The sequence below is a fragment of the Rhinoderma darwinii genome, chromosome 7, assembly GCF_050947455.1.
Source record: "Rhinoderma darwinii isolate aRhiDar2 chromosome 7, aRhiDar2.hap1, whole genome shotgun sequence".
NCBI classification, from domain to species: domain Eukaryota; kingdom Metazoa; phylum Chordata; class Amphibia; order Anura; family Rhinodermatidae; genus Rhinoderma; species Rhinoderma darwinii.
In genome coordinates, this window is record NC_134693.1 from 67,497,484 (window position 1) to 67,516,011 (window position 18,528).

At 41.8% G+C, this 18,528-nt stretch overlaps 1 protein-coding gene across 1 annotated transcript in view; it reads left to right on the top strand.

Moving 5' to 3' along the window:
- PDE4DIP (phosphodiesterase 4D interacting protein) overlaps nucleotides 1-18,528 on the top strand; it is a 188,777-nt gene that overhangs the window by 93,954 nt on the left and 76,295 nt on the right. Inside the window, exon 5 of the mRNA XM_075833503.1 lies at nucleotides 8,044-8,203. Coding sequence (XP_075689618.1) covers nucleotides 8,044-8,203 — 160 coding nt within the window. The remainder of the gene's footprint in view (nucleotides 1-8,043; nucleotides 8,204-18,528) is intronic.

Below are 18,528 nucleotides of genomic sequence, written 5' to 3' on the forward strand. Positions count from 1 at the left end.
CCCTATTTTAAAAACTACACTCCTCAAGGCATTCATTTAGGGGTGTAGTGAGCACGTTCATCCCACAGGTGTAAATTAGTGTACAGTGGATAAATTGATAGTTTTTTTACCGCTCAGACAGTTGTAGATGTAAAGTCTGAAGTGTCCATCAAGGGTTTAACCTTCCCCCATCTAGCATGCAGAAAAAACGATCCAAATTTCCACTGGTGTGTATATCTCGCTGGTACTTGTGGTTCCACACAGAAATGAAACTGCAGAAATGCAACTGCTTGCTGTGTATATCCTCGTACTTGATGTTCTAGAGGAAGCCAGAAGGGCGAAACCCAGGGTCGGGTTGCATTATTTGGCGTGTTACAAGAGCTTATCTTATGCTTTTATCTATATCTGTTTTTGTAAGTATGGAATAAACTCGTGGAATTTGCAGTTTCCAAAAGGTAGTGCACTATCTCCTTTTTTCTCCCTTGTTGGAGATTTAGAACATCAAGTACGAGGATATACACAGCAAGCAGTTGCATTTCTGCAGTTTCATTTCTGTGTGGAATCAAAAGTACCAACGAGATATACACACCAGTGGAAATTTGGATAGTTTCTTCTGCATGATAGCTGGGGGAAGGTTAAACCCTTGATGGACACTTCAGACTAGGGATGCACGGTGCATCGAAACTTCGATACTGTTTCGATACTGTGCATCCCTAAACGGTTCGATACCGCTATTTCCTGTATTTCGATACTGAGCTGCGCAGCCGCACTGCTTAGTATAGTAACACATGAATGTATGAGAGCGCGGCTGCGGCTGTGTAATTCAGCCACAGCCCCGCTCCTGAGTCATGACATGTGCGCGGGGTCAGGATGATGCGATGCGGCCGGCGCTGCACTAATGAGCGGCGGCACTGAAGACAGAACATGGCGGGCGCTCTACAAAACACCCCAATGTTCTGTCCCCAGTGCCTGAATCGCCGCTCATTAGTGCAGCGCTGGCCGCATTACCTCATGCTGACCGCGCGCGCACTTAATGTCAGGAGCGGGGCAATGGCTGTATTACACAGCCGCAGCCCCGCTCTATAACGGCGGAGATCAGAGAAACATCTCATCTCCGCCGCTATTCTCCTGAATGCTGCGATCACAGCTGACTGCAGCATTCAGGAGAAAATGAGAAGGGGGGGAAGCCCCTGGATCGCGTCACAGGTAATTCCTGTGACGCGATCGAGGGCCATACCATATATGGGCAGACAGCCCAGGGTCTATTGACGGACCCCAGGGCTGTCTTACCATATTTCTTGTTGTTAGGGCATACTGAGGTATGTCCTAACAACTGCCTGTGTACTATCTGTCCACAGGCTAATGTACTGGCACATATCTGATATATGTCAGTACATTAAAGTTTAAAAAGAAAGTAAAAACAAAGTATTATTAAATTTAAAAAAATACACATTCACCTTTTTTACAATAAACATTAAAAGAAGTCTCAATACATAAAATATACACATTCAGTAATGGCGCGCACAACAATTTTTTTGCATAATTTATGATGTGTACTCTGTAAAAAAATGAAATAAACACGGCTTTCTTTCACTTATTAATGTAAGGCATGAGGTGCGATGAATTTAACCTCCATGTTCCTCACATTAATAGTAATTAACCCCATCATGTACCTCACACATTAACCCATTATGACTGAGAAACATGATGGGATTAATGACTATTAATGTGAGGCACATTCAAAATTCATCACACGTCGCACCTCACATCAGAAAACGGAAGAATTTTATTTTTCTTATTACTGTCGGCAAAGTATCGAAATTGGTATCGAAATCACAATACTAAACGAAGTATCGGTATCGAAGTCCAAATTCTGGTATCGTGACATCCCTACTTCAGACTTTACGTCTACAACCGTCTGAGCGGTAAAAAACTATCAATTTGTCTCTGTTTTTTGTGGTGTTGAGGATTTCACCTCTTTTTTACCTGCTCCGGTTGCTCAACTCCTTGTTGAGATATTTCAGTGAGTAGAGAGCTGAGTTGCATATTTGGTTGTTATAGTGTACAGTGGATGTTGCAGAGTGAAGATGGCAATTGTTCCATAAATATGCCATTTTGGGGCCCAATATGTTGTGCCCAGCTAGTGGCACTGTGAAAAGACATCTCTCTAAGGGCTGATTCAGACGAACGTGACGTTTTTGCGCACACAAAAACCGCAGCGTTTTGCGTGCGCAAAAGGCACTTGACAGCTCCGTGTGCCCTGTTCATATGGATGCGCGGCTGCGTGCTTTTCGCGCAGCCGCCATCTTTATGACACTCCGTTTGGATGTTTGTAAACAGAAAAGCACGTGGTGCTTTTCTGTTTACATTCATTCTTTTACTGTTATTGCGCGAATAACGCTTGTCCCACGGAAGTTCTTCCGTGGGGCATGGTGATTTTTACGCACCCATTGACTTCAATGGGTGCGTGATGCACGAAAAACGCTGACAAATAGAACATGTCGCGAGTTTTACGCAGCGGACTAACGCTGCGCAAAACTCACGGACTGTCTGCACTGCCCCATAGACTTCTCTAGGTCCGCGCGAGCCGCGTGAAAACCACGAGGCTGGCACGGACGCAAAACACGTTCGTCTGAATCCGCCCTAATTGTTATGCTGTGTTTCCTATTTTAGAAACGCCCCGATGTACGCACATAATACACGCCCAGTTGTACTTTTACTTTTCAACACGCCCAGTTGTACTTTTGCAAGCCTCATTTGCATAAATACGAAAATGGTCATAACTTGGCCAAAAATGCTCGTTTTTTAAAAATAAAAACGTTACTGTAATCTACATTGCAGCGCCTATCTGCTGCAATAGCAGATAGGGGTTGCAAAATCTGGTGACAGAGCCTCTTTAAGGAATTTTCCACTCTGGCCTGAACATCAGGATGTTTTTTTCATCCCGCCTTATTAAATGAATAACTTTTTGGGGGGCTTTTCCCCCACCTTATTAAAGCCATATGCAGGCTTTTTATTTGCAGGACGAGCTGTATTATTTTTATTGGTAACATTTTTGGGAACATGCGACTTTTTGATCACTTTGTGTTTTTATTTTTTGGATGAGAAGGTGATCAAAAAACAGCAATTTTGGAATTGTTTTTAAATCTTTCTTTTTAGAAGCGTTCACCGTGTGCCATAAATTACATCTTAACTTTATTCTGCAGGTCAATATGATTAGGGCGATACCAAATTATATCGTTTTCTTTCATGTACTACAGCTTTTTCACAATAAAATCACTTTTTTGAAAAAATTATTTGCTGTCACCATATTCTAAGAGCCATAACTTTTTATTTGTGTGGAGACAAAGCTCTGGAGGCTTGTATTTTTTACAGAATGGGCTGTAGTTTTTTTGTGCAAAATGGGCTGTAGAAAATAGCTGCCCCCACACAGTATAATGACCGGATAGCTGCCACCATGAAGTATAATGGCCCCATAGCTGCCACCATACAGTATAATGCCCTCATAGCTGCCACCATACAGTATACTGCCCCATAGATGCACCCATACAGTATAATGCCCGCACAGGTTCTCCCATGCTGGATAATGCCCATACAGATGCCCCCATGAGGTATAATGCCCAAACAAATTCCCTCATACAGCATAATGCCCCATAGCTGCCCCGATGCAGCATAATGCCCCCATAGCTGCCCCATACACTATAATGCTCCCCATACAGTATAATGCCCACAGAATCCCCCATACAGTATAATGCCCACATAGCTGTCCATACAGTATATTACCCCATAGCTGACCCATACAGCTTAATGCCCCCATGCTGCCCCATACAGCATGCTGCCCCCATACAGTATAATGCCCCCCTAACTGCCCTTATACAGTATAATGCCCCCTTGGCTGCCCAAAGGGCCAGTTCCCTTTGTAGATAGTGACACAGTGCTGATGTAGATAGTGCCCATGTAGATAGCACCACAGGATCCCCTGTAGATAGTGCCCCTATATAGTGCCACAATGTCCATGTATATATTGCCACCCACCTTGAAGATAGCACCACCCCCCTTAGATAGCGCTATTGGGACCCCTTCTAGGAGCGGAATCCCCAGCCAGAGCATAGGCCGGGGATTCCGCTCATAGAGGGAAGCCCTGATGTCACTGTCCATATATGGATAGTGACGTCAGTGGCTACTCCTTGAGCGGCATACCCGGCCAGATCATCGGCAACGGGTATTCCGCTCAAGGAGTAGCCACTGACGTCAAAAGTAGCTCTGTGCCCGAGGAGTCCTCGGCGAGCTCCCTTTGCTCCTCCGCTCCGAACTAATTCTGAAGCAGGAAGCTGATGGTTCAACTGTATCTGCGGCAGCGGGACATACGCCCGTCCGCCTGGGACCGTGGGACACCGCCTGGAATCTGGGACTGTCCCGCTGAATCCGGGATGGTTGGGAGGTATGGAGACAGTCTCTCACCTCTCTGTATATAAGACAGGAGAGAGACTGTCTAATGTATAAAGAAGCGAGGGAAACGCTGAGACAGTCTCTCTCTCTCCTCTGTTTACATTAGACAGCCTCTATCGCAGTCTTTAGGGTGTGGGGTCTTCTTCCTAATCCTTCATACTTATCTGCCTGCAGAGTCTGATCCTTCTCCTCCCGCCCTGGGTCTGTTTTTTCCCCTTGAGAGCCCACAGGATCCAGTGTGTGTCCCCCCTCAGTACATGGTGGACAGGGCAAGGCAGCAATGGTCGTGTTGCGTGGTGAGGCGGCCCGGCAGGTTTGCAAAGGAGGGTGAAGCTGATGCTAAACATGTTGGGGGTCAGGAGGGTGTAAGTTTGGAGAGCCTTCTGGCGCTGGACTCTTTGCCGCTCTAGTGGCTTCTTCCTCCAGCGCTTTTCTCACCATATTGATAAGCCGTTGCTCTGGGGTTCGGGCTAATATCGTGCTTCAATGAAAGGGCGAATTTAGGGCTTGTTCACATCAGGGTTTGCCTGCCGTTAATGGGTTCTGTCTGAGCTTTCCATCAGAGGAACCCATCAACGGAAAGGCAAATGGAAACCATAGTTTCCGTTTGCATTACCATTGATTTCAATCGGAATGCTTCCGTTGCTAATGGTTTCTGTTTGTCTCCGTTCGGTAAGGTTTCTGTTTTTTTGACGGAATCAATAGCGCAGTTTTCTTCAGGCTCCCAAGACTTCTTCCCTCTGACCAAAACCCTTCCAGCCCACCAGGTAAAAGGTCTTCCCTCTTACCTTCTTGTAGTCCAAGATCACCTTGACCTCGAAGACATCAATAGAACTGCTGTTAGAAATTGCAGAGCCAGGAGATTTACTGTACAGGTTAAGGGCCACAGGCTTCAGGAGTGACACATGGAAGGAATTGGGAATCTTGAGAGTATGGGGTAGACGTAGCTTTTAAGACACAGGGTTGATCCGCTGCAAGACTTCAAAGGCACCAAGAAATCTGGAAACTAATTTGAAGAAGGGAATTTTCAGACGAAGATTTTTAGAAGATGACCAGACTTTAATCCGGGAATAAACTGAGGAGACAGCCTTCTCTTCCTATCGGCATATTTCTCATGCGATTCACTGCTTGCAGGATCGCAGACTTGGTTTGCTGCCAGACCTGAAGAAAGTTTCCAAAAGAAGAACTAGCTGAAGGCACTTGAGATGTAGCTGATACAGGAAGAGGAACACGTGGATGTTGGCTGTAAACAATAAAAAATGGAGACGTAGCATTAGACTCACTCGTGTGATTATTGTAAGATAATTCGGTCCAAAGAAGAAGATGCACCCACTTGTGGTGATGTACAGATATAAAATGACAAAGATAATTTTCTAGCACTTGATTAATCCTTTCAACTAGGCCATTGGATTGCAGATGGTATGCAGAACAAAAGTCCAATTTCATATCCAAGAGTTTACAGAGGGCTCTCTAGAACTTAGACGTGAATTGTACACCCCGATGAGACAAGATGAGACAAGATAGTCAATCCGTACAAACGAAAAATATGTTGAACAAATACATTTGCCAGGTGAGGAGCTGAGGGAAGGCCAGACAGAGAAACAAAATGTGCCATCTTGGAGAAACGATCCACCACGACCCAGACAGTGGTACATCCAGCAGAACGAGGAAGATTTGTAATGAAATCCATGGCAATATGTTGCCAGGAACCATCTGGAACAAGCAGAGGTTGGAGTAGACCCGCAGTACTTGCTGGGGTGGGCTGTGGGCAGAGCTTCCTCCTTTGTGTGTGTAACACGGAGCAGATGATAGAGAGCTGATTAAATGGCCTGCCCAGTGACACTCGCATAGGTCGCATACCCCTAAGGCCGGCACTGATTTTGACTCTCTGAAGCATACAGACTCTTATGTGTGGATCAGAAATCTCTATGCATTCCTATGAGCCTCACATTAAGCGTCTAAAAGGAATGCATAGAGAGACACATAAGCCCACACATTAGAGCCTGAATGATTCGGAGTCAGAGTTAGGTACGGAACGGAGGTGATAATTCATAAATAAAACACTCGATAAGAAAATTAACTGCATTACATATATATATATTACAAACTGAGGAAATGGTAAAAGTTTTCTTGGAGAGCTCAATCTAGGAGCAATGAGGTATTACTTTACTAAGTTATATTCTATGTCAAAGCATTATGAATGGGTTTATTTAGGCAATTTAACCCCTTAAAGGACCAAAGTCACGAAAAAAAATAATTTGGACTTTAGTGTGTTATTAAACATTTTTTAATTTATTTGTGTGTTTGTGTTTTATTTATTTCTTTTTTTTCACTTTTTCTTACCTATGGGGGCTGCCATTTTTTTTTCCATTTCTGTATGTGTCGATTAACGACACATACAGACATGGAATACGGCAGCTACAGTCCCATAGTGAATGCGAACGGGGCCCGTTCCATCCACTATGCTGTACGCCGTCTGTGTGGGAACGGCGCATGCGCCGCTCTCACACAGTCCAAGTTGAACTGTGCGACGTCCGGCGCCATTTTCCTGTGGACCGGAAGTCGCGGCCGGACAGTAAGATTACTACTTCCGGTCGCGGCTTCCGGACTTGTGCACTTGGAGCGGCGGTAGCAGACGGAGCGGACGGACCGGAGGGAGCGGCGGCGGCAGGAGCAGGTAAGTTATTTCTATGTATGTTCGTGTTTTAGTGTGTGTTTACTACTGTATGTTAACCTACTACACTGTGTGTTAGCTCAAAAAATGGCGACACACAGTGTAGGAGGTTTGACCGTTCAATCCCCTCGTTTCTCCCGGCACTAGCCAGGATAAAGGAGGGGGGGTTCTGAGAGCTCACTAGAGCGAGTGAGTTTTCTCAAATTTTGCAGCATAAAGCAATGTGGTTGCTTTACCACATGCAATGCTGCAATTTTGGGAATTGCTCCATCTAGTGACCAGCGCTGGGAAATATTATAAATTAGAATCTAATTTATAATATTTCCTGACTCGTGAAAAAAATAAAAAAATTAGAACAATGTCTAATCACCTATACACTAACTGTTTAACTAAAAAAAATAAAATGTTTTTCTAGCGACACATTAGCTTTAAGTTTGCGGCCTATTTTGGCTTTCAGGATGCAGTCGTTTTTTTTTTCCTTTTTTCATTACCGCATTCCAAGAGCCATTATCTTGTATTTTCTCTTCTATGTTGCCATGGGAGGGCTTGTTTTTGTGTAGGATGTTTTAGAGGTACAATTTTGGGGAACATTTGGGTCTTGATTAACTTTTATTCATTTGGGGGGGGGGGGTGACAGCAGTTCTGACATCTTTTTTTTTTTTATTGTGTTTTCATGCCGTTCATCTTACAGTATAAATGAAATGTTACATTTTTTCCATTAGACAGATTAAAGGCAGTATGAAGGCAGTATTAGGGTTTGTTTGCAGTCTACAGCCAAGGATACTGCTTAGGTCTGAAGCTGTAGATGAAAAATGGTAGGATATTGTTAATGAAAACTATGCATTTCAGCATGTATGTAAAAACAACAACAAAAAAAATCAACAGAAGTACGTACAGTATCTTTTCACATTGTAAGGCACATTGTATACTTCTAATTGCAGGATGATCCAACAGATGAGTCTCTTACTTGATAATAAGGATTCTATGATAAGCCAATTAACTGAGAAGAATCAAAATCTCATGAACCATCAAATTAAAGACCTGGAAAAGTGCATGGATGAGTTAAAAGATGCTTTGCAACAAAAGGAAACTGAAATTAAGGTAAGAAAACATTTATCTCCCGTAAACTGCACAAATTATACAATATACACAAAAGATTGATCATATGTGTTTAAACAATTGATACCAAATCAGATCTTTATAGAGCAGGGCTGAACTTATAGTAGATTGTGCAGAAATGGCAAATCATTAAAACCTACATCATTTTTATATTTTAAATGCTTTATTAGTACAAAACTTACATTACACTTAAAAAGAAAAATGACAGACATATCAAAAGAAGAAGAAAACTATATACCCAATCCTACCCCACCCCCTACCAGCATGAGTAAAGAAAAAAAGAAAAAACATCAACATAGTAAACTACATACTTCCTTTCCTTTTCTTACACCTGGGCCTACCAGGGCTTCCATTTACGTATAAAGAAGTCTTTAGAGCAAATAGATATAACATGTCAAAACAGCAAGTGTAAATAAAAGTTTTCCACGCCCTATGTTGACCATGTCCAAAAGACTATGAAGATCTCCAATAAGATAAGAGAAACATTGTGTTCAAATTTCAATTTAAACAATCTACTTAAATATTTTATTAAAGCACTCAAATATAGGTGCAGTCTGGGACATATACATGTTATATGAATAGGATCGGGTGCAGTTTTGGACATCTCCATGTCATATACAGTGAAGGAAATAAGTATTTGATCCCTTGCTGATTTTGTAAGTTTGCCCACTGTCAAAGACATGAACAGTCTAGAATTTTTAGGCTAGGTTAATTTTACCAGTGAGAGATAGATTATATAAAAAATAAAAAAAAAACAGAAAATCACATAGTCAAAATTATATATATTTATTTGCATTGTGCACAGAGAAATAAGTATTTGATCCCCTACCAACCATTAAGAGTTCAGCCTCCTCCAGACCAGTTACACGCTCCAAATCAACTTGGTGCCTGCATTAAAGACAGCTGTCTTAAATGGTCACCTGTATAAAAGGTATAAAAGACTCCTGTCCACAGACTCAATGAATCCGTCTGACTTTAACCTCTACAACATGGGCAAGACCAAAGAGCTTTCTAAGGATGTCAGGGACAAGATCATAGACCTGCACAAGGCTGGAATGGGCTACAAAACCATAAGTAAGACGCTGGGTGAGAAGGAGACAACTGTTGGTGCAATAGTAAGAAAATGGAAGACATACAAAATGACTGTCAATCGACATCGATCTGGGGCTCCATGCAAAATCTCACCTCGTGGGGTATCCTTGATCCTGAGGAAGGTGAGAGCTCAGCCGAAAACTACACGGGGGGAACTTGTTAATGATCTCAAGGCAGCTGGGACCACAGTCATCAAGAATACCATTGGTAACACATTACGCCGTAATGGATTAAAATCCTGCAGTGCCCGCAAGGTCCCCCTGCTCAAGAAGGCACATGTAGAGGCCCGTCTGAAGTTTGCAAATGAACATCTGGATGATTCTGAGAGTGATTGGGAGAAGGTGCTGTGGTCAGATGAGACTAAAATTGAGCTCTTTGGCATTAACTCAACTCGCCGTGTTTGGAGGAAGAGAAATGCTGCCTATGACCCAAAGAACACCGTCCCCACTGTCAAGCATGGAGGTGGAAACATTATGTTTTGGGGGTGTTTCTCTGCTAAGGGCACAGGACTACTTCACTGCATCAATGGGAGAATGGATGGAGCCATGTACCGTCAAATCCTGAGTGACAACCTCCTTCCCTCCACCAGGACATTAAAAATGGCTCGTGGCTGGGTCTTCCAGCACGACAATGACCCGAAACATACAGCCAAGGCAACAAAGGAGTGGCTCAAAAAGAAGCACATTAAGGTCATGGAGTGGCCTAGCCAGTCTCCAGACCTTAATCCCATCGAAAACTTATGAGGGGAGCTGAAGATCCGAGTTGCCAAGCGACAGCCTCAAAATCTTAATGATTTACAGATGATCTGCAAAGAGGAGTGGGCCAAAATTCCATCTAACATGTGTGCAAACCTTATCATCAACTACAAAAAACGTCTGACTGCTACAAGGGTTTTGCCACCAAGTATTAAGTCTTGTTTGCCAAAGGGATCAAATACTTATTTCTCTGTGCACAATGCAAATAAATATATATAATTTTGACAATGTGATTTTCTGTTTTTTTTCTTTTATATAATCTATCTCTCACTGGTAAAATTAACCTAGCCTAAAAATTCTAGACTGTTCATGTCTTTGACAGTGGGCAAACTTACAAAATCAGCAAGGGATCAAATACTTATTTCCTGCACTGTAAATAAGATCGGCATCCATAGCCCCACATTGCGTACATGCCCATCCTATAAAAAAAAATAATTGGTATAATGTAACCTGTGATTTAACATAAAGGGATAATACCTATGTGAAAAATTAAGGGAAACCTCAACAACACCTTTATATATATATATATATATATATATATATATATATATATATATATATATAGCGGTCCAATGATGTGTATTATTCCCTAGATCATTAAAGAGTACATAACATTCTAAGCGATTTTCAGGAAAAGCCATCATTTGTGTACTTTTTTAATAGCAGTATTTCTGACCATAATGTTACCTGTATTTCTCTTCACTTTTTCCCCTCTTCGCATTCCTTATCTGTCAATTTTTTATAAGCTCGGTGCCACCAGGGCCATGCACTAGCTGCTATGATGTTCTCCCACACTCAGGAGCACTGCACATTTTTCTAACAGCCCACAATTATGTGTGTGCTTCTAATGAACAGAAGATAATTCTGATAGGTTTCTTGGGTGAGCTTCCTATGGTCTTCCAGTCTTAATACTGAGATACGCCTTTAGTTGGCTCTACTCTAGATATTTTACATGGTCAGTGATTTTAAGACCATTTTTTGCTGACTGTCGCCTATTTCATGACATGAACCAGCATGACAGAGCCCAACTGAAGGCAGGTATCTGTGGAAAAGTTGATCTGCCTTGTTGGATTTTTTTAATTCGTTTTCAAGTGCAGTAATTGGAAAGACTTCATGCCAAACAACAGATCTGCATCCCATCAATAGAAGCTCAGGCCAGGCCATAGTTTAAGGCAGAGATCGATTGGCAATTAGTCATTTTAACATTTGGTGTTGTTGTCCAAATCAAGCTTCAGAGACTGACATTGACAGACACACAGTTACATTGCGTTGTGCGAAGGGGTTAAAAGATATAATACAAACTTTATTATCTTTGCATACACTATTAATTAATGGGAAGAAAAAATAAATGTTTAAACAATAGGTTATATTAACATGTACAATAAATAGCAGAATTACAGTTTAACAAGAAGCTAGTTCAAAGGGGACAACCAATATGGCTGTTGACAGTTTAGCAAAAATGTCTGTCACACCAATTAAAAAAATACCAATATCTCTCTAAGTGAAACAAAAATAATTACCAAACTTTGTGTTTAACTTCCGATTTACCAATATATAGCCATTTTTAAGATTTGGTTAAACACCCTTTAAACGTATACAGTCTACTGTTCAAAAGATTGAAATCACTCAGAAAATGTTTACAATTTCCATGAAAACTCATACTTTTATTTATCAAAAAAGTTATAAAATTAATAGAAAATATCAAGTCAATAACAAAGCTAGATATGAGTTCTCCCTGGAAAACAAAGAGTGCTTAAAACTCTGCTTTTATCAAAGAATTCTCCATTTGCGGCAACTACAGCCTTGGAGACCTTTGGCATTCTGTCATTTTGTTGAGGTAGTCTGTGAACATTTCACCCCATGCGTCTTAAAACACCCCTTGACTTGAAAGGCTCTCATTTTTTATAAGCTGCTCCTACTACAGCTTAAAAGGGTTTAAATCTAATGATAGCACGGGCTAATCCATTACAGACAGAATACCAGCTGACGGCTACTTACCTAAAAGGTTATGCGTAACTTAGAGCAGGGCTTTGGATCATTGTTCTGTTGTAGTAGGCACCATGCAATGCTTCATTTCTCCTGTGTATTGCATGGGGTACAGAAAATGTCCTTAAATGGACACTGTACAGTGAAATTGAACACTTACGAGGGTGAGTCATAAACTATCTGCACTCCGGTTATATTAAAACTTCTGTTGGCTGCACTGTCTTATCAGCACTTTCAATACGAGGTCGCTGTCTCCCCAGTCACTGCTGTGCAGGTTTGATGTATTACGTCTGTTTATTTGTGACTGCGATGCGAGAAACAATGGCTGCCCCACTTGTGATTTGCACGAAAGAAGAGCAGCGTGCATGATTAGTTTTCTTTAGGTCTGAGGGTTTGTCTGGTGCCGATATTTATCGAAGACTTTGTGCACTGTATTGAGAAAGTGTTTTGTCGTGAAGAAGTGTGTAGAGAAGTTCAAGGAAGGTCATACAAGTGTCAGCCATGAAGAAGGAGCCGGACGCCCGTCCACGTCCACGACTGATGAGAACATTGAGCGTGCACATAAACTGATTCTATTGGATAGACTATCACATGATGGTTCCCCTGACAGAAGCCCTAAGAGGACGAAGATTCACGTCTGATGAAGAGTGGAAGACAGCGGTGCATTCGTGGCTCACAGCTCAGCCTAAAACATTTTTTAATGTGGTAATACGAAAGCTTGTTGACTGATGGACAAGGTGTATTGAAAAGCAGGGAGATCATGTCAAAAAATTATGTATTTGTCTTTTCTGAAAGTTGATTAAAATAAATTCTACAGTCAGAGTGCGGATAATTTTTGACTCACATGTATTTCGGTTAGTATTAGGAAGCCAACCAGTCTAAAACACAAAAGAAGTGCAAATCATTCCATTATACTATATCTCTCTCTGTAGGTTTCACTCCTGATTTTGGCTTACAAACCCTTGAGTACGCATTTTAGTCGCAAAATTGCATTTTCATGCAATTTTTGTTTTTAATGAATGTTTCATGAATTGTTACGTGTATGTGGCTGTGTGTATTATACATGGTATGCTATGCACTTTCAAAAAAAAATATTAGATTTTGGTAGCATAGTAGCTATTACCATGTCCAGTATATATTTTGAACACATTAGTGGATAATGGACAAATATTGCAAGGCCTCTGTTTCAGTGTTGAGAGCACAAGCTCTTGTTTATTTAGATGCTTGTGTTATATATGAACTCAGCACACTGTGGTCTATTATTTTTCTGCTTGTATGTGAGTCTTAGGCACAAATGTAGTGTATGTTTTAATGCATTTTAAAAAAATATTCCCTGTTTGTCACAAAGTTACGTTAAGGTGGACATGGCTGTCAACAACACATGATGACAACTGCAATGGTCAGGTTGTCTGCTTATAGGAAATATATAGGGTTTGGGGCGCACTTACTTTCCAAGGTGTGTAATCCCTGTATTTTATAGGTTGTTACATCTTTAAATTTCCAGATTAAGCACATATTGAACTTTTATTTTTAGGATTTGTGGTGCATATAATTTTATGCTTGTGTCATACTTTTAGCCACAAGTATAAATTATGCTTTTTTCATGAAAAATTTAATTTTGACCCAAAGTTGTACGAGGGTGAATAAAATGATTCACCCAGTTGTCGTACTGGGCAGAGACAAAATGGTGAATAAGTTCTTCAGGATGTGGTTGACCCTCTCTACTTGGCCATTAGACTGTGGGTGGTATGGAAAAGAAAAGTCTAGCTTGACCTCCAGTTGGGCCCCACAGAGCTTTCCAAAATCTTGATGTGAACTGAACACTGCAGTCCGATACTATATGACGGGGCTGGCCATGCAGACAAAATATATGCTGTATAAAGAAACTGGCAAGACCAGTAGCAGAAGGCAGATCAGGCAGGGGAACAAAGTGTGCCATTTCGAAGAAGCAAAAATAGCTAAACTTACATTTTCTTTGAAAGAATGCAGATTTTAATTTTCACTGCCTAATTCCAATAGCTTTTGCAAAAACCCTGTGGGGTCAAAATGCTCACTATGCCCCTAAATAATTTCCTCAAGGGGTGTCGTTTCCAAAATGGGGTCACTTGTAGGGGGGTTTCCACTGTTTTGGTCCCTTAGGGGTCTTTTCAAATGCAACATGGCCTCCGTGAACCATTCCTGCTAAATTTGAGCTCCAAAAGTCAAATGGCGCTCTTTCCCTTCTAAGCCCTGCTGTGTGTCCAAACAGCCGTTTAAGACCACATATGTGGTAATGTTTTAATCAGGGGAAATTGCTTTAGAAATTTTGTGGTGCTTTTTCTCCTTTAGTCCTTGTGGAAATTAGAAAAAAATAGCTAAACCTACATTTTTTTTGAAAGAATGTAGATTTTAATTTTCACGGCCTAATTCCAATAATTTCTGCAATAAACCTGTGGGGTCAAAATGCTTACTATACTCCTAGATAATTTCCTTGAGGGGTCTAATTTCCCAAATTGGGTCACTGTTGGGGGATTTCCACTGTTTTGGCACCGCAAGATCCCTTCAACCCTGACATGGTGGCTAAAATATTTTCTAATAAAAAGTCGGCCCAAAATCTTCTAAGTGCTCCTTTGCTTCTGAGGCCTGTGCTTCAGTCCATAAGCCCACTAAGACCACATGTGGGATATTTCTAAAAACTGAAGAATATGGGCAATAAATATTGAGTTGAATTTCTCTGGTAAAAGCTTCTGTGTTACAAAAATTGGATTAAAAAAAAAATTCTGCAAAAAAAAAAAAATTTCACCTCTACGTTTCTTTAATTCCTGTGAAACGTCTAAAGGGTTAAGAAACTTTCTAAATGCCATTTTGAATACTCTGAGGGGTGAAGTTTTTAAAATGGGGTGACTTATTGGGGGTTTCTAATATATAAGTCCCTAAAAGCGACTTCACAACTGAACTGGCCCCTGTAAAAATAGCCTTTTTAAATTTTCTTGAAAATGTGAGAAATTGCTGCTAATGTTCTAAGCCTTGTAATATCGTAGAAAAATAAAATGATGTTCAAAAAATTATGCCAATCTAAAGTAGACATATGGGGATGTTAATTAGCAACAATTTTGTGTGGTATAACTGCCTATCTCACAAGCAGATACATTTAAATTTAGAAAAAAAAAAAATGTTGACATTTTTCGCTAAATTTTGGTGTTTTTCCACAATTAAATTGTAATGACGGGGTAGGGAGACAGACAGGTGAGCCCTAATCTACCCGCCACTCAGTCCCTGCCTACTTGCAATGGCCCGTCCTAGGCGACGGCGTACAACTGGGCGACGGTCCCTACTCTCACTATGTGCACGACAGACAGACAGACAAGGGTACAAAGAAGCAGAGGGAAAAGGGGCAAATGCCCACGGCAACACCGTGAGCTACAAGAGTAGTGAACGAGCCGAGTCAAACCAGGAGTGTACGAGGTACCAAACGCAAAGCAAGAGAGTAGTCAGTAAAGCCAGGGTCAATATGAAGCAGAGGACAAATAGTACAAGCAGCAGCAGAGCCAGGAAACAAGCAGAATCACAGGCAAAGGAGAAGCAGGAAATGAAGGTATAAATAGACAGAGGGCGGGAGCTAGCTCCGTCTGGCCAGGCTGTGATAGGCTCTCCCACTTCTCAGCCTCCCAGCCTGAGTGGTAGACGAAGGAGTCACTCTATCAGACTTAGGAGCAGGTGCAGACTGACTAACCACGGGCGTCAACACAGAAGCTGTGTCTGGCAGATCCTTTACATAAATACTGAATTTATCGAGCAAATTTTGGCAGTAACATAAAGTCCAATGTTTCACGAGAAAACATTCTCAGAAACGCTTGGATAGGTAAAAGCAGTCTGAAGTTATTACCACATAAAGTGAAGCATGTCCGATTTGAAAAATGAGGCTCTGTCATGAAGGTCAAAAGTGGCCAAAGCGGGAAGGGGTTAATAGGTAGGGCTTCCGTCTTTGAGTTGTTAATCTTACATGCTGAATAAAGGCTGTATCCATCGAGGGCAGAGTGGAGATTAGGAAGGGAAATTTGTGGGTTGGGTAGAGTTAAGAGGACATCGTCCGCAAAAAGAGAAATTTTAATCTCACGATCACGTACCATAATATCCTGAATATCAGGATTACTCGGGATCGGAGAGGCAAGTGGCTCTACACAAAGCACAAAGAGGAGGGGGGATAGGGGACAGCATTGCCATGTTTCATTGTAGATATTTAGGCGCTGGGAGATTGTGTGGAAGTTTAATAGCTGCATTTGGAGAGAAATATAAAGAGTGGATCGCAGTAAGAGAAGGACCAGATGTACCACATTTTTCTAGAGTAGCGAAAAGGAAAGACCAATTCAATCGGTCAAACGCCTTTTCAGTGTGTAAATTAAGGAGTAAACCTGATGAATTAGTTCTAGTGAGGACATCTACAAGATCTATTGTATATCTAGTATTAGCCCCAGTTTGTCTGTGCATTACAAATCCAACCTGGTCCTTGTGTATCAAACTAGGAAGAAGAGAACCCAATCTATTGGCAAGTATTTTAGTAAATATCTTGAGGTCCGCATTTAACAAGGATACCGGTTTGATAATTGTCACATTCAGACTGATCCTAACCAGGTTTAGGAATGACCATAATAAATGAGTGAAGCATATAAGGGGGAATAGGGCCACTGACAGGAAGGATTTAAAAAGATTTAACATCCAAGAGCAGCTAAGTGTCAAAAACGATTTAAAACAAGCAGCTGAGCGAGTGTGCGAGCGTGGAAGTGTGCATTGATTTCAAGTGTGCAGTGTTTTATTATGTCACTTTAGAAGAAATTGTTTCTTGGGGATTTAGTGTATTTTTTCCCCCCTACAACGATATACTGATGTTTAAATCCCCATTAGACACAATGAACTGCCAATGCTACCCAGTGTACATCCTGTGCCATGTATGTTCCCCTTGAAGAGCTGTTTGAGGGATCATACTGCTATGCAGGGTGTGTGAGAATTGCCCATTTGGACGCCGAGATTCTGCATCTAAGTGAGCAACTTTCAACACTGCGAGCAATTGACAACATGGAGTGGAGTTTGCTGCTCACTGAGCAACCACTTATTGGGGCAGATGCAGGGGAGGATGGTAGCATGGAGGTTCAGGCTGTTGAGGCAGCTAGCTGGGTAACAGTTAGAAGGCGGGGTAGAGGAAAGAGTGTCAGGGAGACTAGTCCTGATCTGGAACACCCCAACAAGTTTGCCAAATTGGCGAATGAGCGGGACGTCAGTTCAGGGGTAACACTGCTGCAACTAGACACCTCCTCTAGCAACCAGGGGAATGTCTGGTCCAGTAGGGAGGGGCATGGGAGCATAGAAAATGGGGTGATAGAGTCCTGGTAGTGGGAGACTCTATCATTAAGGGAACAGATAGGGCAATCTGTCACAAAGACCGGCAATACAGTACAATTTGCTGTCTTCCGGGTGCTCGGGTTCGGCATATCGCGGATCGGGTTGACAGATTATTGGGAAGGGCTGATGAAGACCCAGCGATCATGGTGCACATTGGCACAAATGACAAAGTTAGAGGTAGGTGGATGGTTCTAATACATGATTTTAGGGACTTGAGTAACAAGCTCAGGGCAGGGACCTCAAATGTAGTATTTTCAGAAATACTGTCTGTACCATGTGCCAACACCAGAGAGACAGTGGGAGATCAAAAAGTAGCTAAAGAATTAGTGTAGGTAGGAGGGGTTTGGGTTCTTGGAGAACTGGGACGACTTCTCTGTTGCTACAGACTCTACGGTAGGGATGGGCTGAACCTAAATGGGGCGGGTGCAGATGTGTTGGGGAGAAAAGATGGCTAGAAGATTGGAGGAGTGTTTAAACTAGGAAATGGGGGATGGGTAATTACTGTATAGAATGGGAGGACAGCGTAGCTAGTGAGCTGGGGCTGAGAAATTAACAAGGGGGTGGAATAGAGGAATGGGTTAGAAAAGTTAATAGGAATAAGAAGAAAAGTGATACAGATAAACATATAAAGTGCATGTATACTAATGCCAGAAGCCTCAATAACAAGATTGAAGAATTAGAGTTGATAATGCTGGAGGAGAATTGTGACATAGTGGGGATAAGTGAGACATGGCTGGATGATCATTATGACTGGGATGTTAATATGCAGGGTTACAGTCTGTTTAGAAAGGATCGTACGAATAAGAAAGGGGGAGGGGTTATATGTAAAATCCTGCCTAAAACCCATCCTGCATGATGATGTCTATGAGGGAAATGATTATGTGTGGAAATAAGTACTGTAAGAAACAGAAAATGAACTAATAAAGCAAATAGATGAGGCAGAACCATAATGAAGTCATTACTATGGGGGAGTTTAACTACCCCGATATAAACTGGGAGGCAGAAACCTGCAGGTCCAACAAAGGATACAGGTTTTTGACAATAATTACGGACAATTACCTTTCACAACTGGTGCAGGACCCATCAAGGAGGGGGGGG